Genomic DNA, 27,459 nt, shown 5'->3' on the forward strand with positions numbered 1-27,459 from the left:
AAACACATTCACAATCACTGTTACAACAGCAGTGCGGGGCCATCAAAGCCCGACAACAATGCCATGTTATGTGTGCCAGAGTGAAGGAAAGAAAGTCTCCGGAGTGCTCTGATGACCTTCTATCCTTCCTTCCTTCCCCCTCCCCCAGCCCTCTGGGTGGGGGAGAGGGGTGTACTCAGGTGAGTTCAGGGACCCATGCATACTTATATGCATATTCACATCATACATGTTGTCACTGAACTACATTTCCCGTTCTCTCTATGGTGTTTTTTAAGGTGAAGTTTCATTAGGGCTCCTCATAATTATTAAATTCATTTTTTTGTTGGTTTTTGTTGTTGTTTTTCGAGACAGGGTTTCTGTGTGTAGTTTTGGTGTCTGTCCTGGATCTCACTCTGTAGCCCAGGCTGGCCTCGAGCTCACAGAGATCCGCCTGGCTCTGCCTCCCGAGTGCTGGGACTAAAGGCGTGCCCCACCGCCTCCCACAAATTAATAAATTCTTTATGAACATGTGCTTTCCATTCCAGGAAACGAGAGAAATAACCACCAAAGCCTAGGCACTGCGAGCATTCAGATTCAATAAGTCAATCACTAAAATCAATTGATCAAATGGCAGGAGGGGGGCCTGGGACACTTAAATGGGATATTTGATAAGAGTGTGACGTTTTTATTTAACAACAAACAACACAGCCTTGGTAGAGCTTAGGTTTAGAATTGCCATCTCAAGGCTGTGCTGATAAAATGATGTACTAACTTGATTGACACTAAAATACTAGGAGGAGGGTGGTAGCAACGTGGAAGAAAGACACATGGTTGCATGTACATGTATAAGCATGCTAACTTCTCCACAGAGCTGAAATTCACACAATAAAAAATGCTTAAGTATGCAAATCACAGGTAGCTCACTCTTACCTTTGCTAGAATCTTTTACTACAATGTCAGAGATTTCAAACAGTTTGAGAGGAAGTGGCATCTTCCGGTTTGCTGCAATGGTCTTTAGAAGGCCAGGAAGAAGGGTAGTACGCGCCACCTACAGGAAAGATGGGAATTTGCACTGACTTGAGAACAGCCAACAAACTCACTGTTGAAGGAGACAAAGCAGGCCAACTCCCTGGCTTCCCAGGAAAAAACTTTCCGACAGGGCAAAGCCTAGATGTCTGAGTCCCTTCAAATTTTCAAATCCAACTCACCGAAAGAACTGAAATATTCTCCATTCCAAATTAACAAAATAAACACCAATAAATCTGATTAAAATCAAAATGAGAAGCAAACACAACTCAATGACTATTCAACTGAGCTCTCAAGGTTGTACATATGAAAAATTTTATATCCTATCTCCTTCCACAACGTAACTGAAGTAGCCCAGGCTGGACGCTCACATTCAGTCTGTACGTGGCTCTTACATGATTTGAACTAGCTCGCTCAATCATTCTTACTGAGTCTTCTACTTCATAATTGACCTTTACTTACTATTCTCAGCTTTCCTCTCTTTCCCATCCGTTTATAGTAAATGTAAAATAAACAAATAAATGTAGTTCTTGATCCTGGCATGGTTGTAAGCCTATAATCCCAGTGCTTTGGAGACTAGATAGTGGGAACTGTGAGTTCAAGGATAGCTTGGGCAACATAGTTTAAAGTCAGTGTCAGCCGCTTAGCAAGACCTTGTGTCTCCAGCCTACCACAGTCAAGGACACAGAATCCCTGCACTGGAAAGCTGAGCCAAGGAAGAGGACTGTGATGAGTGAGTTCATGAGCAGTCTGGGATATACGGTGAGTGTTGGGCCGGGAAGACCCTCTCTCAACCAGGAAGCAAAGTGGTTTCCTGACTTTTAGCTGTTGGACCTGCTTTTTACCTCTCACACTGGAGCACCCTCCTTTCTACATAGGATGTGTTCCAGATGCTCTAGTGATATCAGAGACCAAGCCCATACCTTGGTACCAATGATGACACTTAGTGTCTCTGCTGGGCATGGTAAGAGATGACTTAGGAAGATTAATGGCAGCGTAGTAAAGGTTAGTTAACACAATCTCTTGTTTCAAGATATCTTACATTATTATAGATCTTAGCAAACTCATTATACTGTTTCTTGGGTCTTGGGTTTTTTACTTCATAAATTAGAAATTGTAACCCTTTAAAGGAGTATTAACTGTCTGGCCTACTGACCATGTGGGTACCAGGGATCAAACTCAGGTTGTCAGGCTTGCTGGTACGCTTCCACTGTGCCATCTTGCCAGCTCAAGTACTACACTTAAAGATAATTTCTCTCTAACCAGATGTGCTGGTGTGTGTCTGTAATCTCAGCACCTGGAGGTAGAGGCATGAGGATTAGGAGGTTTCAAGGTCATCTTCAGCTCTTACAGCTTGCCTGCCTGAGCTACATGAGTGACTTAGATTTTCTATTGCTATGATAAACACCATGAACAAAAGCAGAGGAAAGGGTTTCTTTTCACACTTCCAGTTAACAGCCCATTGCTGAGGTAAGTCAGGGCAAGAACTCAAGCAGGGCAGGAACCTGGAGGTGGGAACTGAAGCAGAGGCCCTGGAGGGGTGCTGCTTACCAGCTTGTTCCTCAGGGCTTGCTCAACCTGCCTTCTTACAGTACCTAAAACCACCAGCCCAGGGTAGCACCATCCACAGTGAACTAACTGGGCCCTCCCCCATCAATCATCAATCAAGAAAAAGCATCACACACTTTTCCACAGGCCAATCTGGTGGGTATTTTCTCCATTGAAGATCTACCTTTTAAAAATGACCCGAAATTGTGTCAAGTTGACATAAAACTAGCCAGCACAATGAGACTGTCCAAAAGCAAACAAAAACCCTTCAAGTTTGTCATCCTCCTTGGTATGGTGGAAAATATCCCCATTTATTAATAATTTTTTCTGTCTAAAACCATCAGCAACATAAAAATTTAAAACCTGGCCGGGTGGTGGTGGTGGTGCACGCCTCTAATCCCAGCACTCGGGAGGCAAAGCCAGGTGGATCTCTGTGAGTTCGAGGCTGGCCTGGTCTACAGAGCGAGCTCCAGGACAGGCACCAAAACTACACAGAAAAACCCTGTGTAGAAATACCAAAATAAATAAATAAATAAATAAAAATAAAAAATAAAAAACCTGAATCTGGTCAAACTTCTAGATCTAACTACTAGTTTATGAGAAATATAGAAGATTATCAGAATATATTCAATGAAATCCTAAATGTGGAAAGCCTACAGAACAAAGGATCCGTATTTTTTAACAAAGTTGAAAGAAAAGGATGTGTGTGTGAAAGACTAAGGGATATGGAGTAAATAATGGACTAATAACCTATAGATTAATCAATCAACTTTAATGTATACCCTCAAGTGAATCCCAACTAAAAAGAAAAACACCAACTACAGCCAGGAAGACTTGCAGTGATAGCCATTTGAAGGCTTCCTTAGTATCACTGCTAACCCAGGACAAATGAGGATACTTGATAATCTTGTTTACAATAATTGCGATAAAAATCCACACAGTTTCCCTAAATAATGTTTCTCTTCTCCCGCCCATTCTATAGCACATCCACTGTCGGAGAAGAACCCACAGTTAAGAATCACACAGGAAAAGGACAGGCTTATACCCAAACTGCAGCCACTCTACACTAAATTTCACCCTGAGCAAGGACAAACTGCTCAGTGCATTAGTAATGGCAGAATGGGAGGTGAAGCAGGCTGACACAAAAGCTGCCATGTTTAAGGATATTCTGTCCTCTCCAGTGTACCTACCCAGAAAAACTAACTCCGGAGTGCGCTAAGTCGCAGCTATTTATGGCAGAGCTAATGCATCTCTGATCTGCTGTTCCTCCATTTATATAAAGCAGAGCAGACAGGACACAAACTCTGAAGAATGTAACAGTTACAGAAATCTTGAGAAATACAAAATTTGTGTCACACTCAATAAATGAAACTGAGGGAGGGAAATACATTTAGCATAAACAAATAAAAATGCACCCAGATTCAATGAAAATGTGCTGAGTAAATATTTGTATAGCTCATTTGCCACAGCAGGTAGTTCTATAGATGAAATTCAGAATTTTTACATGTAAACATTTCCAGAGCCTGTAGGATTTCCCAAAACACTAATCCAGGATCTAACTTTTATGAAAGCGAGACCCAAAGCCAAGGAAACTATCACAGGTCACAGCTGAGGCATGCTCTACACCAGTGCTAAGTTTCCTAAACCCAGCTCCTTGGCTTTTAAGATTTTGCACACACACAGGACTGCATATGCAAGAGAGCAAGAGCTCACACACATGCACAGATGTTGTGCAAATGCACTTCTATAACGAATATCCTAACCCGTACTTGCAGTGATAGCCATTTGAAGGAGTCAGATGACTCCTAGTACAGTATTATTCTCATTCACTTCTTCCTAAACCCTGTCAGAACTGCTGATAAGCTTAGATGATAATGAAAGACACAAAGCATAGTCAAATGTCGTGGGATATTTGTACACTGTGAAAATGCACTGCTTAATTGGTGTAATAAAAAGCTGAATGGCCCACAGCTAGGCAGGAGAGCTAGGTGAGACTTCCAGGCAGACAGGAACACTGGGAAGAAGAAAAGCAGAGTCACCAGCCAGATGCAGAGGAAGCAGGATGGGCAATACAGAGTAAAGGTAACTGAGCCACATAAAAGAACGTAGATCAAAAGATATGGGCTGCCGGGCGGTGGTGGCGCACTCCTTTAATCCCAGCACTCGGGAGGCAGAGCCAGGCGGATCTTTGTGAGTTCGAGGTCAGCCTGGTCTACAGAGCGAGATCCAGGAAAAGGTGCAAAGCTACACAGAGAAACCCTGTCTCAAAAAACCAAAAAAAAAAAAAAAAAAAAGATGTGGGCTAATTTAAGTTATAAGAACTAGTTAGGAACAAGCCTAAGCTAAGGCCAAGCTTTAATAATTAATAGTAAGTCTCCATATTGTTATTTGTGAGCTGACAGCACTAAAAAAAAAAAAAAAAATCCACCTACAGTCAAAAACTGGCATAATGGCTTATGGGGATTGAAGGAATACATTTTACTCCATTTACTACAAATGAATGGGAAAGAGAGGAAGCTGAGAATAGTAAGTTAAACATCAATTATGAAGTAGAAAATGCAGGTTAAGAGTGGCTGAGCTAACTAGTTCAAAGCATTTAAGAACTAAGAAAAGCTGAATGTGAGCGGTTGGGAGTTCAGTCTGGGCTATGCAGTGAGTTCCAGGGCAGCCTGGGGTACAGTGTAAGACACTATCTCAAAGACAACAATAATAATAAATATTATATATTTTTTAAACAAGCCAACTTCTACCAAGCACAAGGCTCTAGACTCAATACTAATACACACACACACACACACACACACACACACACACACACACACACACACAAACAGTGGGGGGGGCGCAGGGGGGCAGGTGGGCAGAAGGGCAGAGGGCAGAGGGGCAGAAGGGCAGGGTAGGGCTGACCAACTGCAAATTATCTAAAGAAAGTTCATTAAAATGTTCTAAGGATTCACCCCAACGTACAATAACTGAAGAGAGCTTTCCTATGTCATTTACCACAAACTCGACTTTTACCCCAATTCTTACCTACTTAAAATTCTTACCTGGAACTCAGCAGTTTTGGGATTACTTATGTGAACTGCCTTTGTTTCAGAGATATCCAAGCCAAGTTTATCAGCAATATCTTCTTGGGAGCACTTAAGAACATGTAAAATAGATTAGTATGGGCAATGGCAAACTCAAAATTTAAAATCATTTAATGCTATCATTCAATTTACAGTGATTTTTTAGCAATGCACCTTCTCTATATAAATCAGTAGGTTAATAATAAGCTAAGAGTCTTATCTATTAAGTCTGACAATAATTTATCACTTGTAATTCACCAAGCTTAGGCCCACAGAAGATACAATTAACCACGAATAGCTCTCTATGATGAGCTATAGCCACAACATGGAGCTGGTTAACATTTCCTATAGAGATGAGGGTTTAACCCACACCCAGTCCTTTCTGCACTAGGCCCGCATTGACCTTTCCAGTCTAAGTTCCTGATTCCTATCTGTTTTCTGAACACTACATTTTTGCCTGCCGTTATGTAGACTACTGTCCCAGCACCACATTCAGGCCAACCCAAGGCTCTATCTACATAAGTAACTTCTCTTGCACCTCTTATGTAAAAATATCTCTAGCAGTACCATTAAGAGTCTCTGTGGTGGTTTGAAAGAAAATGGCTCCTAAAGGGAGTGGGACTATTAGGAGGTGTGGCCTTGTTGGAGGAAGTGTGTCACTGTGGGGGCGGGCTTTGAGGTCTCTTTTGCTCAAGCTTCCCTCAGTGTGACAGTCAGTCGACTTCCTGTTACCTCTAAGTCAAGATGTAGCACTCAGCTCCAGCACGATGTCTGCCTGCATGCCGCCATGTTTCTCACCATGACGATAATGGACTAAACCTCTAAAACTATAAACAAGCCCCCTCAATTCAATGTTTTCCTTTCTAAGAGTTGCTGTGGTCATGGTGTCTCTTCACAGCAATAGGACCCTAACTACGACAGTTCCCTTCCTTGGTTTCCTCAGGCTTTCTGACTTCCAGTGCAATCCCAGAGAAGTCTGCACTGATTTAGGGCAGGCTGTAGAACTGGGAGAATTCACATGACTGAACTCTGCTCACTGTTCTTTGAGATGCTTACCATTTAACTTTCCCTACACATGGCCCATGTAGCTCCTAAGACAAATCAACTGCTTCATTCTTATCCACCAGCAGAAACTAGAGCAGTAGGCAGATGTTAGAACAAAACTCACTCTTAGATCCAACAAATCTAGTGAGGATCAAGATTTAGAGATAATCTATCTCCAAGGCCTGACAGAAAGTACTAGAAATATATATAAAATGATCAAGTGATGACAACAAATCACCACAAAAAAATAAACAAATTACCCCATTTTTAAAAATAATTAAAAACTTAACATGAAAAGCTAGTGCCGTCAAGTTACTTGAGGCTTCTCCAAACTTTAGGCAATATTGCTCATGGAACTGTTCTAAAAGGCACCTTCAAGTAGAGGCCTTCAAAGCACTAAAGAGCTGTTGTTTCCAGGCACCAGTGGAAAGCCTGGAGCTGAGAGAAGGTAAACAGCCAGCTCACCTGAGTAGAATTCTGTCTTCACTGCATCCTAATGCCTGCCCTAGCAACTCCTGCCTGAGCTCACTCAAGGCCCGGGCTGGCACTGAATTTACCATCCTACCTCAGCCTCCTCAGCGCTGATATTACATCTGTGCTAGTGTGTACCGCCATACCCAGCTCTGCCATACTTTGTTGAAAAAGTCCTCAAACTGTAACAGAACAGAGTCCACACTACTGTGCTCCAGAGGGAAAGCCTGCACCATACTGAAAAAAACACCACTTTGTCCAGTGCAGAGGGGAGTTTTTGTAACAAGATTTAAATACATTGTGATCAGTCATTTTACAAATGCATTTACATGAAGCTACCGGCTCTCAAACAGAACTAGCTCTGGCTGTGTGAAAGGAAAAAAGGCTCCCCAGACACAGGTCAACATCCCAGTGCGCCTGAGTGACCTTGTGCTTCATAATGTAATGGGAAACAATCAAGACAATCTGAAGCATTTTCAGTAAGCTTCCCTCAAGTGACAGGAAGGAAGATGGTCTTCAATATTAGCATTTATGTGTCTACTATAAGGTTAGGGAATAGAACAAGTACAAAAGCCATAACCATAGCCAGGCAGTGGTGGCACACGCCTTTAATTCCAGCACTCAAGAGGCAGAAGGTAGGCGGATCTCTGAGTTAGTGGCCAGCCTGGTCTACAGAGTGAGTTCCAAGACAGCCAGGGCTACACAGAAAAACCCTGTCTCGAAAAACAAAACAAAAACAAACAAACAAAACCCATAATCATTATAAGTGTTACTCCTAAGGTTAAAGTAGACATTTAATTCTAAAACTGAGTCAATTTATAAAAGAAAATATTACAACCAGTTTGCAGTATTAGTAAAAAAAATCCTAATGCTGAAAAGTGAACTGCTTGTTAAGAAGTCAAGGATCAGCTTTGGAAGACTGTCATCACTCTTGTGCAAACTGGATTTAACAATACAGACTAGCAATGTTGAGCTGTTTAGAAAATGCAGGATTTTATAGACTTTTAAATTTGATTATTTATTTGTTCATTTTATGCCCATAGGTGTTTTGTCTTGCATGTATGTCTGTATACTATATGAGTGCATGGTGCCCACAGAAGCCAGAAGAAGGTATTAGATTCCCTGGGACTGGAGTTACAGACAGTTGTGAGCTACCATGGGGTGCTAGAGATTAAACCTGGGTCCCCTGCAAGAGTAGCCAGTGCTCTAAACCTCCAGTCCCTATAAAGACTTTTAACAGGAAACTTTATGTGATATCTATCCTCTCCAGCCTCTCACTCCTTTCCTCCCAGACAATGAACATAAATGTGTGACTGGACAGCTGAGCAGACTGCTCAGTATGACATTCTTGGTGTTATAATTCAGTCACAAGCTTTGGCTCATAACAGGACTGGGCTGGAATCTTGGGTGCATACCTGTGGTTGCATGGGGGATGGAGGGACTGACAAAGAAGTTATTCTAACTGCTATGGAGGATAGGAACTCTTCCTGAGAAGAACTGGTACCATGTACATACAGTTATCAGTGGGGGGTAAACCCTCCCTACAGAGCAGGCCCTACGCAAGAGGCAGCTTCTGTGCTCCTACAAGATACATGGACTCAATCACAAAACCAAAAAGCACTAATCTAACTATAAGCCAAAGTTTTAACTGCAGTTAGTTTGGGGAAGAAAAACAGAATCACAAGTGGAGACAGCAACTTTGTATTTTATAAAGTTGAAATCCTTCAAAATGATAATGTATTGTTTCCTCTGTCACTGTGTATTTTTAAAAAGCACACACATTTCTCAATGCTAAGTTTTATATGTCACCGTGTGTAAAATGGTGACTGCTCACAAACGGGAATGAATGTCTACACATGAGAGAGACACATGGCACTCTAAGGCTAGTGCACGCGAGCTGAGGGGGTCAAGCACTGGGCCCCCTAGCCCTGACTTTGAGGACTCTGTTGTGTGCACTGTGTCAGCTATCCCTTTCCAGCTCCGCTTCCCACAGGTGCAGTGCCTGCTAACAACAGATGCTGCCTCGGACCAATCACCTAATGTTCTGAAGGGTTAGAATCTCAGGCCTAGGGCTGGGCATAAGGAAGCGAGGCAGCTGCCTCATCCACAGGTTGTTAAATCGAGCTCATTGGGCTAGCCAAGAGGAGTCTGGGCACCACAGACATTCTCAGCCAGGGGAAACCATACAAACTACAGGCACATTTACTTCTTTCAGTGGTCAGCCTGAGGAGAGAGAGAGAGGCCAAGCTCCTTCTGATTCTGTAATAACATTCATTTCCTGATTTAGGCCTTTTATGTCAGCTTTTCAACTCAAAGCAAATGTTTGTGAACATGTTCAAAGACAAAGAAATAAGTCTAATGTGGAACAGTTCCCAAGACCTTAACCAGGGCGGCATCTAGTGGGTACAGCCACAACCAAATTAAGACCGAATATTCTAACCTAACAAATCTTTTTATGAAATTCACTGTGCACCTTCCACACTTACATCAAATATAAAGCACATGGTCATCTGTCCTTCGGATTTTTTTTCCCTAGGCTTTCACAGTCTTCCATGACTAGTCAAAGAAAAACTCCCCATTTTTCTTTACTAAAAATTGTACGATCTCAAGGAACAAAGTTTCTCTTCTAGAATCTGGAAGTTTCAGCAGTCTAGACTTTATAGATTTACATAAGGAATCACAGAATAGACAATTCAGTGATTCCAAGAAAACCTGCAGCCAGATCGAAGTGAGTTGAAAACGTACCAGAGCAAAGGTAAGTGCCTCAGTGAAGCCGGCAGCCGCCATGTCAAGTCTGAGGAGTTCTGTGAGCTTGTTGATAGGAACCTGAGAGGAAAGCAACACACGCCGACATCTCCAACCTGCTTTGTTTTCTTCAACAGATTCCTGCAGAACACACCCCTCAAAGGAACCAACCCCTCCCCTCCCCAGCTAACATCCCCATCACATCTAGCCAACAGCCTCCCACCCCGCCTCGCTCACACAGACAGCATCTGCCTTCGGGCCCAAGCTGAGAAAATGAATCTTCCAGTTAAAGAGATTCAACAAGAGTGCCACACTTGAAAGCTGTCCTTCTTCAAAGAACTAGTCATCACAGGTTCTCTAATCATCTGGGCATCTGTTTTGTGTCCTTCCCCATAGCAAACGCCTCTCCTAGCAAAGCACATCCAAATGCTGCTTAATTCCCGGGTTCTGTTTGTCTCGAAGCCTTCCTGGCATTCAACAGTCAGTTGCTAACAAGAGGAGTGTTTATTTAAAGGTGCAATCTTACTTGATTAGCTATGGTGTATGCTTTCGGCAGAGTCATCTGAATGTTGTTATATCCATAAGCAATAGCTGCGTCCTCCACAATATCACATGCATGGATAACGTCGGCTCTGGTGGGAGGAATTTCAACCTCAATCTGATTGCCATCACCTATGACTTCTGACTTCAGACACATCCTGGTCAGGAGCTTGGCAAGGTTTGCAGGAGATTCCCTAAAAAAAAACGCACAAACCATAAGCTTCACTGGAGTAGGTGAAGCACGCTTACATTCTGTTCCAAGATAGTTTCGACCTGAAATAGTAACCTCTCTCTCTGAGTTCTGTTAGGTATCAAATATCCTAGCTTACTATCAAACATTCTTTCAAGAAAAATAACTCACTGTATACTTTATGCTTGAATTCTCTTCTCTCCCACCAGAAATAAGTTTCAAAGCATACCTGATTCCAACTTTCTTATTAATGAAATCAGCTCTCACCATCTCCTTTCTGTAAGCCAGCTCCTGAGAAAGAAAGTTTGAAAACTTAATCACTCCTCATCAGATGCAGTTTTCTAGTCTTTCTTAGTCAGTCAGTTGTTGCAGCTCTGTTACCCAGCCAAGAGACTGCTCTTAGAGCCACATACTGAAATAAACCTGAGGGGGTTTTTGTTTCGGTTTTTCGAGACAGGGTTTCTCTGTGTAACAGCCCTGGCTGGCCTTGAACTCCGCTTGCCTCTGCCTCTGTGCTGGGATTAAAGGCATGTGCCACCACTGCCCAGACTAAACCTGAGGTTTCTAAATATTATTATAGAACCAATTTGTTAAACCTGATTCATGTATGAATATTTTCCATCCTAAATTATTTTTTTACTGTTTGGAAATAATATAAATCCTGACATTTTTCTTTTACAAGGTCATCCCACTCCTACAGTATAACACTATCATACTGTATCATTTCTAAGATGTTTACAAATGTTTGGTCTTATGCAATTAAAGTATATGACCAAGGACAACAATCCAACTGCCATAATGTACCATTCATTGTACTAGTGAGACCTAGGGAGCACATATCTCAGGTCAGCCAAATGGCTCTGTGAGTAAAGGAGCTTGCTGCCATATCAGATGACCTGAATCCCACATGATAGGAGAGATGTCTCCTGCAAGCTGTCCTGTGACTTCCACTTGGGTGCTATAGTTCACACACCCTAAATAAACACTATCTATCTATCATCCATCCATCCATCCATCCATCTATCTATCTATCTATCTATCTATCTATCTATCTATCTATCTATCTCCTGGAACTGAGAGTCTGCTCTACCACTGAGCTAAATCCCCAATTCCCATAATTAAATTTTTTAAAAGAATAAATTTCTGTTATCATTTCCCAAGTAGAAAAACACTATGATGTCCCCAGACCTGCCTATCAATCTGCTCCAGGAGACAGTAAAGTGGATGGGAACATGTCATAAACTGCCATTCACTCTCCTTCAAATGGCACACAACCTTACTATCTTCAGTGAAAACATACATGCATAAACCCGAGGCTCTCCACCACCTTTGCAAACAGCTTATGAACATTTACCCAAATTATTCTCGATGTGCACACTGTCAACGAGTGCACACAGTGCATGCATGAAATAATGAAGAGAAGAGGCAGCCTAGCTTCAAAGCTCACACTGTTAATCACTGACCTCCAAAACCTTACTCCTTTCTAGGTGGCAGCAAGGCTAGTGAAGACAACAACCTTCTCGGTATCATAGACAGAAGGAGTACTGCCCCTTGGGGCATCTTACTCTGTGAACAGCCCCGGCACTGCTCTAGGATAAGTTTAAAAGAAAACCTTCACAAATGCCCAGCACTCCTTTTCAGAAACTCACAATTTTAAACTTACAAAGTACTCTATAACACGTAAGTGCTTTCATGAGGCTATCTACACAAGGAAAAAGCAAATAAAACTTTAGATTTCTCCTCTTCTTTACAAAAATATATAGTTTTATTAAAACCTGATAATTCCTCATATTAAAAAAAAAAAGAAAGAAAGGAAACTTTGATGGAGAGATGCTCTTCACGGGACCCAAGTTCAATCCCTGGCATCTACATGATGGTTCACAACCAACTGTAACTCCAGTTCCAAGAGAAGAGATTTGATGTCCTCTTCTGGCCTCTATAAGCACTGAATGCACATGGTACAGATACACATGCAGGCAGAGCTCCCATACACATAGAATACTTTTTGGTTTTTGAACAATGTTCTTCAAATTAGACATTTAAGAAATCATTATGAAGCTGTGCACACCTGGATCACAGCACCGAAGGGGTGAAGTGGGAGGATCATGAGTTTGATGCCAGCATGGTTAGCTAAGGTTCTGGTCTCAGAAAAAAACAAAAGGCAACCAGAAATTCTTCATTTGTCCACGTGCATGGACTTGGAATGAAGCACTGAAGATTTTCCCACCACACAGACGGCACCTATTTTTTCATTTCACAAACCCCTCAAATCCAGCCCTAGGGCTGGATATCCTGCTGGGAAGGCACTGGACTTGCTCTCTTATAATGGGTATCCCTGAAATGTCACCTTTAAAAAAACCTAAGCCCTTTTCTGTCCCTCACCTTAACAACGCTGCTGTGTTGCTGCTGTTCCAAGCTCTGCCCTGGCAACCATGAGGCCATGTCCCAGTGAAAGCCTGGGCGTCCTTTTTTTCCTTTTTCTTTCTTTCTTGTTTTGTTTGTTAATAAAAGTTAACCAACAATCACCATTACAATGCAAATCAAGTGAACATATAGTTTAGTAGTATAGTCCTTGCCTCACATTTGTGGTACCCTGGGTTCCATGCCCAACATTATAAAAAGCCCAAATAGAAACTACAGAATCTCACAGGGCGGCGGTGGCACACGCCTTTAATCCCAGCACTTGGGAGGCAAAGCCAGGCAGATCTCTTGTGAGTTCAAGGCCAGCCTGGTCTACAGAGTGAGATCCAGGCACCAACACTACACAGAGAAACCCTGTCTTGAAACACTGGAAAAAACAAAAAACAAAAACAAAAAAAAAACAAACAAAAAACTATAGAATCTCTAAATCAACAAAAGCTGATACTGTGATTTCAGCTGTATAGTACTTACCCACTTTCTCCATGATAATCTAGAATAAAATAGTATGTTGGGGCAGTGAGATGGCTCAGTGGACAGAGGTGTTTGCTGCATCAGCCTGGCAAACCCCAGAATCCATGTAAAGGTGGATACAGAGAATAACTCCATGACATTGTCCTCCAGCCTCTACAGACATCGTGCACATTCGCGCACGAGTGCGTACACACACTAATAATACCAAAAATTTCTAAAAGAATACCATACTAAACATAATGTTTTTAGGAAGGGTAATGTTTTTATCTTAGCAGATATTATCATACTTGTAAAACTATTTTACTGTTTGGGAGAAGTAGAAAAAGGCACTTCCCACCGAGTCTAATGACTTAAGTTCCATTCCTGGTACCCACGTGGTGGAAAGAGAATCAACTTCTATGAATGGTGGGGCACGCACACTCATATACAAATAAATGTAATTCAGGGGCTGGAGAGATGGCTCAGGGTTAAGAGCACTGGTGCTCTGGGATCCAAGTTCTGTTCCCGGCACCCACATGGCAGCTCACAACCATCTGTAACTCAGTTCCAGGGATCTGACACCCTCCTCAACACTCATTAAAATTTTTAATTTAAAAAAAGCAATTTTATGCTCTGATTCACTTCATAAATGACAGAACAGTTTTTAAAAAAAAGAAAAGAAAGAAAAAAAAAAACTCTCAAAGGAACACAAGCTGATCAGAGAATTGTCTCACCGAACCAGAATTACAACTAAACAATTGTGATAATGTTCTATTCAAAATGACAACCTTACAATGGATATGGTGTCATACTCCAGTTCTTGGGGAGGGAGACAGGAGGATCATGAATTCAAAAATAGCTTCAGCTACATAGTGAATTCAAGGTCAGCCTCAGCTACAAAGCAAGACCCTGTCTAAAAAGCAACCAAAAATAAAGAATAATGGCTTAGGTGTTTTCTACCAAGACCCAATGTTTAACAATAACTGCTTACTTCTAATCCAGTCTGAATACATTCAGAGTCACTACAGTGACGGTCTTCAGCAATTTACAGATTCCAATGTGAACATACTAACCAAGTAATCATAAAAGGGATGAGACTAGAAATCACCCAGCTACCTAGTTAAGAGGAGAGATCACAGTATTACGTTACCATGTAACACACTGTGAAGACAGCTACAGTCAGACGCCTGCACTTAAATCCTTGCCACACTTACTAATAGACAATCTATTAAACATTCCAGGCCTCACCATCTCTCTACAGAAAGGCAGCACACCACTCCCCCACACTGAGAACTGAATCCCTGAGACACGGTGCAGTGTGTGTTGCAAGGCTGAGTAGATGTACAGATGGATTAGTCAACACAGAGAAACAAACACTCAACAACCACTATGGGTAATATAGCCAGGACTACCATTATCATCAACTTTTAAGAACTTACTGGAAAGGTACTTGATTTTCCATTAGGAGAAACTACTTCAACTGCTTCAACTCTAAAAATAAAAGAAAATAGGTCAGAAATAAAATGCTTCATAAATGAGCTATAAATTCTTCAAATGCTTATGATTAATAACTGTTTTATAACTCCAGCCGCAACATGTTTGATCACTCACATCCTAACGTCGTCATTTTGACCAATCTTCCTACATACTATATTATTCTACCACTCCAGGCCTCAAAGCTCCCTTCCCCCATCCCTTTAGGCAGTGGCCACCTGGAAAGCTTATTTCCCAGTGTGGAAGACATGCATCCTACATGGACTCTTTAACAACACTGATGTATACCCCAAACTTTACCAGGATATTAGGTTGCAAGACAGAAGCTAACACATAAATCCCTGAAATACAAATTATAAAAAAAAAAAGAAAACTTCCTAACTTCAGTCATTTTTATTCTTACACATACTGTGAATTATAACTGAGAGTCTAGAATAAGCTGATGCTAATACATACTAAGGACATGCAGCTCTGTCATGTACTACTAACCCTCTATTTAGCTATTCCTCCATCTTTCCATCCTCAAGCCTACTGGTTGTCAAATACCTCTTAACTTTCATTGCTTCTGTGAGGTCTCGCCAGATTGGCCTTAAAAACACCAGAACGCATACTGTTTAGAGCTCTGTCATCTCCCCAGATGTGTTCTAGCTACAGGAACCACATCTAAATCTACGCACTGACAGACCTTAGCTATATTCCTTGAAGCTTATATCTAAGCTAGACATGTAAGAGTAAAGCCTATGTCCCAATCAGGGTTTTATGTATGAATGTTTTGCCTGCATGCGTATATGTATACTAATTGTTATAAATAGTACAAGAGTAATAAACAAGTTAGAGCCTTGGTTTCAGAGGACTGGTCAATGATGGTGCTGAGTCAACTTACGTAAACTGATTTTCACAGTATTCACTGAACATGGTGACAATAACGTCAAGCACGATTTTTGCCTGCAAAAGAAAACATATAAATATTATGGTAATTTATAAGTATATTCTCACTCAATTCAGATGTAATGAATATTTATTATAATTTAGTGTTCGAACACCTAAAAATGAACCCTTACATACACATTCTAAGAAAGGAAGTAGAATAAAAACTTAGGAACAGGCTTGTTCTTATCTTCAGGTGTTCTCTATTTATGCAGCTCTCTGAGAGTTACAATCCATGACTGAGACAAATCGTTTAGTTCCCCCACCCCAACCCTGGATTATGAGGTTTCAAGAGAGACAAATGGCTAGTTACTGAAGTAAATGTTATCAATTTCGTAAGTCTCTGAAGCCAGACTGCTGGAATCCTGGCTCAACCACTTACTAACAATGTGACTTTAGATGATCTACTTTATTCTCTCTGCATCCCAATTTTCTCACTGGTTAAGTAGAGATAATAACAATTCTGACCTTTGTTAACTATATGAATGAACACACAAACACAAAGAACACAGAACATCGCTAGGCAGTAAGGGCCCTATAAGTTCTTAGGCTAAAACAAACCTTACTGGGGGCCTGGAGAGATGGTTTAATAGCTAAGAGCACTTGCTGCTCTTACAGAGCACTCAACTCAGTCCCCAGCACCCACATGGCAACTCACAACTGTTTAAGGCAACTCTAGTTCTAGGGAATCTGGCACCATTTTCTGGCCTCTGCAGCCACCAGGCATGTACGCAGTGCATATATATACATGCAGGCAAAACACTTATACACATAAAAGAAATAAATCTTTAAAAAACAACAACGACAACAAAGGCAAATAGCACAGTTAAGAGATACAAATCAAGTGCCTCAAACAGTGCCTCAAACAATCTCCAACGCTGCAGATCTAGGGGAGAGTCTCTTCAGGGTCCTGTTTCCACACGCCAATCTCCTATTGCTATAGGATCTCTCTTCATTTGCTTACCTGCATACTCTCTCAGCTTTACTTACCATGCATAAACAATGAAGCTTTCCTTGCAATCAAATCCAACATTTGTAGTAATTGAAAGTGAGCAGACAACTAGTAAGCTACACAGTCTAGATACAGTCAGGAATGTCAGCTATGAAGTCACTAGGGATAAAAGTCCTTTTTACCCAATTCTTCTGGTTGGTTAGTTAGTTAGTTAGTTGGTTGGTTTTTCGACACAATGTCTCAAGTAGCCCAAGCTAGCTTTGAACTTATGTAGCCAAAGAGGACCCTCAGTTCCCTATCTTCCTGCCCCTCTCAAGGGTTGGGATTCTGGGCATACCACTTTCCCATACCCAGCACAACCAGATCTTTTTTTGAAGAAAAACTTTCCATGTACATAAGAGCACAGACTATTCACTTAAATTAACCTGATGAAGTAATACAACTGCAGACTCTCCAGTCACATGTCTATATTGCTAAGCCAAGAAGCATATACTTATTAAGTTCCTACTACTGGAAAGACATTAGTTGATCAGTAAGCATTTGTAAATTAATGCAAGTACCATAAACAAGCTGTAGATTATCCACATCATTTTAATTTTCTAAGTTTCAACAATATGTTCCCACCTCTTATAACATTTTAAACTTTAAAATCAGTCTTGGCCTAGAAGTAAAATGTATCTTATCTAACAGTATATAAGTTAACTAAAGATTTTATTTACCTTAGTGAGGTCAGTTCCTGTGCATTCAATAAATATATTCTTAGTATTTACTGTTATTTTTGAATGATTCCCTGTAAACAATAACAAAAATTTCAGAGACATGAAATAATACAAACCTTAATTTAAAAACATCACTTTTAAACTTAGAAAACAATCTAAACACCCTAGAAGTAAGGGGATATACAACTTTTTTCCTTTGATTTTTGTAGACAGGGTATCATTAGCCCAGGTTAACCTAGAATTCACTATATAGCCCAGGCTACAGTGATCCTCCTGCCTCAACTTCCCAAGTACTGAGATTACAGATAAGAGCCACTATGCCTGGCTCTAGGATATGTACATTTTCTTTATACAATTATTTATTTAGTGTGCATGCCATGGCACATGTGTGGAGGGCAGAGGACAGCTTCAAGAGTTGTTCTCTTTCGACCATGGAGCTTCCAGGAATCAAACAGAGCTCAGCAGGTGGGAAGCCAAGTGCCTTTACCTTCCACTGAGCCATGCCACCTGACCTGGGATATCAGACTTTTAAGCTCCCATTGCAAACTGGAAAATACAGATCATCTTTACTATCTTATAACATAATTGCAAACAATCCCAGCACTCAGGAAAGAAAGGCAGGTGGACTTCTGGGAGTTTAAGGCAAGCCTGGTCTAGACACCAGTTTTAGGACATCCAGGGCGACATGGAGAAACCCTGTGTCAAAATAGAAAACAAACAACTACAAACAAATCACTAAGGTTTAGAAAGATTAAACTACCCGATCATGATCACAAACTATGAAGCAATAAGGTTAAGATGAGTTTGGATTTAGTTAACTTGGTCCACATCCTTGACCAGAGAAACTGTGGGCATCTGCAATCTCAACAATTCCTTGTCATCCCAAGTCAGCTAAACCTCCTTCTGGTCTCCCCAAAAACACACATCTGCAGCTGAGGCATCACTAAATCGAGTAAACACATTTAAACTGCTTCATAAGCTCCCTGCACAAAGGAATTAAGAGTACAACATTTAAATAACACTTTTAGTTTATAAAATTACAAATCAGAGCTTGAGCTCAACAAAGAGACCTGCTGTTAATACCAAAACACCTAAATAAAGTAAACAAAAACTTCTCTCTTTCTCTTCTTTTACCCAAAGGACCAGTGCACTTGCCACTTAGGCCTGGCAACCTGAGTTCAATCCTGGAACCCACATGGTGGGAGGAGAACCGACTCTTGAAAGCTGTCCTCTGACCTCCGCATGCCATGGTATACATGTTCACGCACAAGCCCAGCTACATACGCTAGCCAGACACTAAAAATATCTAAAACCCCGAAGAATGGGACAGAACCCATAGATTAGTATCAGAATATCCTTTACATGCATAAATATTTTTACAGTTACAAATTAAATGTACACCCTATGTCATTCTAAATAATATAGTTTTTTACATAAAAATCAGCAGTTAAACTAAAGGTTTGGAAAAATATATACAAAGAACTTTTAAAATAAAATCTATGGGGCTGGAGAGATGGCTCAGTGGCTTAGAGCACTTGTTGCTCTTGCAAAGGACCCACATGGTGATTCATAACCATCTGTAACTCCTGTTCCAGAGGATCTCTCTTCCGGCCTCCAAAGGTACCAGGTACAGATGTGGTGCAGAGACATACATGCAAGCAAAACATTCATACACATAAAAATTTTGTTTTCATTTTTAAATAATAACATCTTCAAAAGACCTGAGATTCAGATCTAAAGTTAATGACTGCCTCAGTCAGCCTATTGAGAATTCTACAAAAGCACAAAAAGAAGAAACTGCAAAGATCCATGCTCTTCCTGAACTTACTCACCATTTATAATCGGAGGCATCGAGAGGACCACACCATTGCTGTCATAGATAACTGGATACAGGGGCTTATTTTCAATGATATGTAAATAATGCTTAAGGTGGTTGTCAGTCTGAAAAGAATTAAGTCAAACAAAATGATTTATTTCTACTTTAGCCAGCTGACATTAATCTGCTATTTAAAAAAAAAAGTCAGAAAAACATCAAAAATGTTCTAAATGACAGGAAGCTATAAACTTAGAAACTTTTCCAGTATAAATGGGCATCTCAATGTTTGCATACAGTCTCTCCTACTGTGAGATGAGGATTGGCATTGGCACTGCCAAATCATCACAAACAAAACGCAGCCATCACAAAATTCCGAAAGACAAATTAAGTCACTGGTAAGTTAAGAGAAATGGTACGATTTCTACTTGTTATTTTCAATGTTAAATGATGGCTGAATCCATCCTCGCTGTTGAGGCTCTAAGATGCTAATAACAGGGATAGATATTTTACAATGGTATTCCTCACATACACAAAATAGCTAAATTTCTAATTATACATGCAAGAGTGTTAACTCAACACAAATGTGAAAATTAAAAAAATAGAATATAGTTTACTTACTGGCTCTCAATTCTTGAATAACACAGACATAGTGGCTTATGCCTTTAGTCTCAGCATTCAGGAGACAGAGGCAAAAGGATCCTCATGAGTTCAAGGCCAGCCTGGTCTAATAGTGAGTTCCAGGACAGCCAGGGTTACATATATAGACGCTGTCTCAAAACAAACAAACGAACAAACAAAAAAAAACAAAAACTAACAATAAACAAAACCAGCCAGGTGGTGGTGGTGCATGCCTTTGATCCCAGCACTTGGGGGGCAGAGGCAGGTGGATCTCTGTAAGTTCGAGGCCAGCCTGGTCTACAAAACAAGTTCCAGGGCAGGTCCCAAAACTACACAGACCCTGTCTCGAAAAACAAAACAAAACAAAAAACAATAAACAAAACCAAATTGTGATCCAGGCCACAGCTACTTAAACTGTGGGTCACAACTTTATATGGGCCACATGACTGAATGTAGATGTTAACAAAAATTTGGCAACAGTGAAAGGTTTTTAAAGACACATCAACCAAAAACTAATTCAAAATCAAACATGTGATGAATGTGATGTGTTTCTGGCAGTGCTTACCCAAGCTGTCATGCCTTCAATGCAGTCTGGCTTCAGAACACATAGAAATTAGGGGCATAGCATCCCATATGCACCTCAACCCAGACTCAATACTATTGCATGCTATGAACTGCAGTGATTACACTGAACACAGGAAATCAGATCTTGTAGAAACACAATAGTTTAATTACGGAGAACAAAGACTTTATAAACTTGAAGGTTTCCTGCCTCTGCCTCCAAAATGCTGGGATTCCACACATGCACCCCTTGCCAGCTAACAAAGACCTAATATTTTCTTGTTATTCCTTAGCCCATATAAAATTATTTATCCTTAGATTATACTGTGTCAGAATGAATTCTGGCTTAGGAGTAGAATAGGATTCTCAAATATTTCTGAAATTTTCTGAACAAATCTCTGTCATTCCGTGTTCAACATTTACATGAAGCATTGACAATATAAATCAAAATATCAACTCTGAAAAACACTAAGATGTTCCACATCCTCCAGTATCAAATATTCATTTAGTATTTCAGTCTTTAAGTAAAAATAAGCAAGCATATCAATCTCATTAGTATATAATTTGCTCTCACCTTTAATAAATGTATACATATACACCACAAACTGTATTTAAAATAAGTTTATATATTTTAAATACATTATTTAAATATTGAATACATATTAAATATTATTTAATATATATTTCAATATTATTTATTATCTGAATGAATAATTCAATAAATTATTTAAATAAATGGATATTATTTTTTAAAGTTATTGAAAATAAGTTTATGATTTATTATCAGCAAGTACTTGATTTCCGTACCTGTGTGCTGTACCTGTATCCCCACAGTCACATGAGAAGAGGTCATAGAGTGGGAAAGCTCAAAAATCCTTGGTGCAGACCCTTTTCTAAATCAGATGAGTCCATTTGTTTGGGACAGAGCCCAGACACTCCTCTTTTTTTAAAAAGCATTCACTATCTTTTCCTAACTCAAGACTTAACACTAAAGGCATTTCATGATTTATGCAAAGCTACAGGATAATAGCGATAATAACAACCTTATTTGTAAGGTAAGTATAGTGACTCCCTCAAAACCATTGTTGTAAGCCATGTATGTTAACTGCAAATTGAGAAGGAACACATAAATGTATATTTTATTTTTGGTTAAAAAAACAAAAACAAAAAGAATACTGAGCCAGTGAGACGGCTTAGCAGGTAAAGATGCCTTCCTCCTACAAGCCAGGCAACCTGAGTTCAATCCTTAGAATCCATTCTGGAAGGAGAGAACCAACTTCCAATAGGCCTCTCTCTGAGCTCTACATCCAGCTATGGTGTATGTGTACACACACACACACACACACACACACACACACACACACACACACACAAGACTTTTTTACCTTGTATATATTCATTAGTTCACAAGCTGTATACTCCTTGGTCTTACTCAGAGGCTTGAATTTGATATCTGAAGGACGTTTCGCAGTGAAGGTAAATGGGCCTGATAAAGTGTCCAAGTCATGAGTGCCAATAGCAACCAAGGCTCTTTTTCTAAACGTTCAAGGGCAAAGGAGGAGGAAAGGGAAATGAGAGCAGGAGATCTTAATATTCTGAAGATAACAGACCATATGTTTAAAATTGTATTTTAAACACTTCCTTAAAACAGCCCATCGCTGCTCTACAACATCTTTATTGCAATATAACAAATTCTCAGTCATTAAAATAGTGAGAAGAAAACGTTCAATAGGAAGCACATACTTTCCTCTAAGTATTACGTTCAGATAAAATGTATAATACTAGATAAAGCTGGGGGTGTAGCTCATTGGCAGAGTTCTTGCCTTGCATGCATAAAGCCCTGGGCTGAAGTCCCAGTACTGAACCAAAACAAACAACAAACAAACAAACAAAAAGGTAAAGGCAAATAAAAACTGGAATAACTATGGCTGCACTGGGCAGAATTACTAGCAAGTAGAAAGCATTTGTTATTCAATGAGTTAGTAATAAACACAGAACTACCATATGATGAAATACATGGGTCCGTGAGTTTAGATAAATGAACAATTGTCAAACCCATGGATAACCAAATAGAAACCAATCAGACCTTTAAAAAAAAAAAAAAAAAAAGGAAAAGGACAATGTTTGATCTATGAAAATCAAGGGTCGGGGGCAAGAAAACTAAAAGTGTTCTGTGAAAGACTAATCAAACTAATAAGCTTCTACACGGACCAAAGTGGGAATTGCAGAGGAAGCACTGCAACAGACGGTACAGACATCAAAGGCTAAGGGAGCATTAGAAAGAACTTCATGGCAATCTGTGATAACCAGGATGTCAAGTTCCAAAACTCTCTGCAGACATTACTCAGGAGTTCCTGACTGGCAGGGACTGACTCTAGCATGCCTGAGGATTAGGAGGTGCTGCTTTCTTCTCCCAAGTAGTTAAAGTTCACCATTTCCAGAAACAGTAAGGAAGACAGAGGCTGAAGTGGAATAAAATAAAGCAATGCCTTCTGACGCTGAAGAGATTTTCAGCCAAGTACAGGAGTTCACACCTCCAATTCCAGTGCTCAGGAGGCTGCAGTAGAAAGATCAAGGCAAGTTCCAGGCTAGCCTGAGCTACAACTCCACAAAAAGGAGGAACGGAATGAGGGGAGAATTTTATAATAAATATGTCCAAAACGGACAATCTGCCAGTCACTTCCTAGCTTTCATGCTTGTCAAACCTTGCACCTTTTCTTTAAAAAACATCTTCTACTTTGCTGCAGGCAGGCTGTTCCCATTTTATTGCCCTTGCCTGCTGCATTCTTACAATGTACAACAAACTTTTTCTTCAAAATAAATTCAGTTTATTTCTTATGATTTTGCTTACTAATGACAGATATCAACAAGCTAATACATAGATTTTTAACATAAAAGAATAAGAACTTATTTGGGATCCTAGGAACATGTTTCTATTAACTAAGCAAAGACATTTTACAAAGAAGAAAATACCTAAGCACTAGCTGCCAAATTTGATTTGTAGTTTTAAGCATTTTTCACCACTGAAGAAAATATCTAGAGGTCTCTTCCCATATATACCACATATACATCCCTTCAAGTCAGTGCAGCTTGACGAGATTCAATTATTAAGAAATAAAAATTTGCTTTTTCTATCTTTTTCAGTTATTTTATTTAAGAATAAGTAATGTAACTGTCAGTATTATCTTTGGATCAAAATAATTTGTTTCAAGATCAACACAAATTAGCTAAAACTACAGTTTCTCACCATTAATAAATACGTAATTTTCTTTTTTTGTTGTTTGTTTAGACAGGGTCTACCCACGCAGTCCTGGCTGGCTTGGAACTAGCCTAGCCTTGAGTATACAACGAACTTCCTGCCTGTCTCCTAAATGCTAGGATTACAAATGTGTACCACCATACCTGGCTATGAAATCCATTACATTTCCCCCTTTTCTAAGACAAAGTCTCCCTATGTAGCTGGCCCCAAACTCAATCCTTAGACCAGACTGAAGTACTGAAATTACTTCCAGAGCTCCCATTTTTACCTTCCCTGACTGTTAGGGCCAGGGAATAAAAGGTTTAAAGATCACTGCACTAGAGAAAACAGCACAGGAAGCGATGTGCCGGAGCAGCTCAGCAAGGCTCAGGCTAGGATATCCGCCAAATGCGAGTGAGGCCCTGGGACTGGCACGCAGCACAACCAAAAGAGATAAAATAAAGTAAACTTTAGTCACTTAAGTTCAGGTTGCTTCATTTACTTAATTTTTTGTCTAGTGTTGTGATCAAGCCTAGGCCCACACTACATGCTAGGTCTATGTCTACCCCTGCTCAAGTTCTATGTGTCAAAATTTAATCATACTTATTCAAAAGTGGGCCAAGCAAAGAAACTATCCTTCCAATTACCATGGTTTCCATTTGGTAATGGAATCTATTAATAAGGATCTGAACAAGGTTGGGGGAATATAGCTCAATGGTAAAATATTTACATGCACGTGGCCTTTGGTTTGACTTCCAGCATGCATAAACAAACAAATCATACTTACAAACATAATTTTTAAAGTGATTTGAAAGCAAATAAACAAGAAAACCTCTAGGAATAAAAATCCTCTACATACCACACATATACCATTCTTAATGTTTCTCTTTTTATTTATGTTTTATGCATGTCTCTGTACATACACAAACATGTGTAGGCTCCAAGCAGCCCTGCGCTGTCAGATGATCTGGCGCTGGAGTTACAGCCTCATCGTTATAAGCTGCAGCATGTGGGTGCTGGGAACCAAAAGCAAGAGCAGCAAGCCCTCCTACCACTGCACCAACTCTCCAACCTCACACATACCAGTTTTAAACAGTAACAAACATCTATCTGGTACACAAAATGAAATCTCCCATGACCTCCTTTAGAAATGTTTTGAAAAATGATCTGCAGAAGGCAGTGTGGTGGTTGGAATGAGAATGGCCCCGTACGTTCACGTGTTTAAGTGCTTGGTCCCCAGGTAGTGGAATTATTTGGGGAAGATTAGGAGGTGTGGCCGTGCTGGAGGACATGTGTCTCTGGGAGTGAACTTTGAACTTTCAAAAGCTCATACCATGCTCAGTCTCTCTCTACTTGCTATCTGTAGACGAGGATATAAAGCTCTCAGCACCATGCCTGCCCGTCTGCCTGCCACCATGCTCTCGACATGATGACCACAGACTAACCCTCTAAAATTGTAAGCAAGCCCCCCAACTAAATGCTTCCTTTTACTGTAAGTTGTCTTGGACATGGCATCTCTTTTCAGTACTAGAATAGTAACTAAGACAAGTAGATCCATGAGACAAGGAGATGGGAAACAGAAGGGATGGAAAGGAAGTAGGAGAAGGGGAAGACCAGGAGGAAACAGGACGAAGCCCTACGAACCTGCAAATGTTCTGGTGTAGTTTCTCTTGAAGTTCGATGAAGCTGTCATATCGATCTTTAGTGAACTTGATATTCCGGAGAACCGCTGCTACGGCAAAAGGACGTACTTTAGCTGTCTGGAAATCAGAACACCATCAAGACAGTTAGTACTACGGCTTTCCTTTGTCAACATTTCACCACAGAAAAGTGGCTGCACTCCTGACAGGGTCACAAATTTTGATTCAAACAGACATATATACATGTAGTCAATCAACGAGGAGTTAGGTGGTAAGCAGGAGATAAAGGTACTATACAAGCCGAATTTACATTTCAGTACAATTTCTGAATACTAAATAATCAAGGAGAAATAAAAATAATTTGTTCATAGGCCTTACTTTTACCAAAAGAATCCCTCATTTTACCTTTATAAATTTTATTAATTGTATTTATATTTATAAACGTGGTAAAATTAATCTACTACAATTTAAACAACTATATCTGAAATATGTCTTATCTGTTTAATCAAATTTTTTTTTAGCAGACATTGAACAGGGCATCTCTCAGACTAAGCTAGTGCTCCACCACTGAGCTACATCCCAACCCTCATGCTTTTACTTTGTTTTGGTTTGGACTTTTCAACGGTTTCTCATGTACTCGAGGCTAGCCCCAAACTCACTGCACAGATGATGCTGGCCTTGAACTCATCTTCCTGCCTCCATCTCCCAAGTTCTGCAATTACAGGCTTGCACCACCATACCTAGCTCAGATGTGCTTTATAATAGCAACTGACTGTGTTTTCTTTCATTTCTCAGAAGTAAACCGACAATCTTTTATTTTATTTGATATGTACTGGTGTTTTGCCTGCATATATGCCTGTACATCACATGCATAGTTGGTGCCCATCAGACCCCCTACAAACGGAATTACAGATGGTTGTGAGCTGCCATGTGGGTGCTGGGAATGAAGCCCAGGTCCTGTGGAAGAGCAGCCAGTGCTCTTAACTGTTGAGCCATCTCTCCAGCCCTGTAAACTGACCATTTTTAAAATTGAGAAACTGAAAACACAGCAGTCTTAACCCCTGACCACAGGAAATAACACTGGCAGAAAGGCTGGTTTTGCTGCTTTTTCCTTCGTACCTTATTCATACATTCATAAAGTGGGGGGGTTCAGGGAAAAATAAGAACTTTCCTTATTACCTCTTCTGTGATAATCAATTTCTGGATTTCTCCCTGAGGAATTACTCGTTTATATACTGGAGCTTTTATCCTAAAATAGTGTTAAAACAAAGTTACTCAAAACAGTAAGACTATTTGATAATTACATCTTAATGCTTGTAAATATGAAGAAGTACATATATAAAATCAATAGAACTAGGGAAATAGGTTATAGTCAATCAGCTTTGCTGAATATTAAAAATAAGGAAACAAAAAACTGCAAGCTTCCTCACATTTACAATGTCCAAAAATGCACAGAATACTCATGGTAATGAGTCTCTCACTGGAGTCCCAGCAAAGACCACAAATCCATTAACAGAGCAACTGCTCAAGGGCCTGGACTAGAGCGTGGTTTAAGTTTCATTGCCACCCCAACGTTCTCAGTGCCTAAGAGTACAGAAAGCTCATTGAAACTGAGAATAATGCGCCCCTGGGTCTATCCAAAGTTACTGAATCAGAGAAGGCAGTGTGACAGCTTGGGAACTGGTGCAGACTGAAGGCATTTCTGGGCAGCCTGATGTCACCTGACGCCAGGTACTGCTCTAAGTCAGTACCTCTACAGCCCCCTGAGGAGTTGGTTGAAGCTCGGATCCTGGCTCAATGGGTCCTGACGGCTAGGCCTACACTTGTGACAAGCTTTCTTGTGATGGAGATGCTACTGGCTTATGGGCCATACCAGTAATTGCAAAGGCTGAAATCGTGTCCTAACTTTCTCTAGACATAAGCATTCCTAAGGTGCTTATTGAAAATACAGACCCTAGACAGGAATGGCTGTACGTGTGTATAATCCCAGTATCCAGAAGGCAAGGACAGGA

General features: G+C 40.3%; 1 protein-coding gene across 2 annotated transcripts in view; it reads right to left on the reverse strand.

The window, feature by feature from the left end:
* The window catches only part of Farsb (phenylalanyl-tRNA synthetase subunit beta), a 67,221-nt gene that overhangs the window by 28,603 nt on the left and 11,159 nt on the right, over positions 1–27,459 (reverse strand). For both annotated transcript variants that reach the window (XM_052749976.1, XM_052749977.1), the window contains exons 4-15: positions 26,627–26,696; positions 25,452–25,567; positions 21,955–22,105; positions 19,407–19,515; positions 17,575–17,645; positions 15,860–15,921; positions 14,922–14,973; positions 10,841–10,902; positions 10,408–10,615; positions 9,882–9,962; positions 5,601–5,693; positions 910–1,027 (exon numbers count right to left, since the gene is read on the reverse strand). In XM_052749976.1, coding sequence (XP_052605936.1) covers positions 910–1,027; positions 5,601–5,693; positions 9,882–9,962; positions 10,408–10,615; positions 10,841–10,902; positions 14,922–14,973; positions 15,860–15,921; positions 17,575–17,645; positions 19,407–19,515; positions 21,955–22,105; positions 25,452–25,567; positions 26,627–26,696 — 1,193 coding nt within the window. The remainder of the gene's footprint in view (positions 1–909; positions 1,028–5,600; positions 5,694–9,881; positions 9,963–10,407; positions 10,616–10,840; positions 10,903–14,921; positions 14,974–15,859; positions 15,922–17,574; positions 17,646–19,406; positions 19,516–21,954; positions 22,106–25,451; positions 25,568–26,626; positions 26,697–27,459) is intronic.

Source organism: Peromyscus californicus, unplaced genomic scaffold (assembly GCF_007827085.1).
Source record: "Peromyscus californicus insignis strain IS unplaced genomic scaffold, ASM782708v3 Scaffold_21__1_contigs__length_65335640, whole genome shotgun sequence".
Taxonomy (NCBI): Eukaryota; Metazoa; Chordata; class Mammalia; order Rodentia; family Cricetidae; genus Peromyscus; species Peromyscus californicus.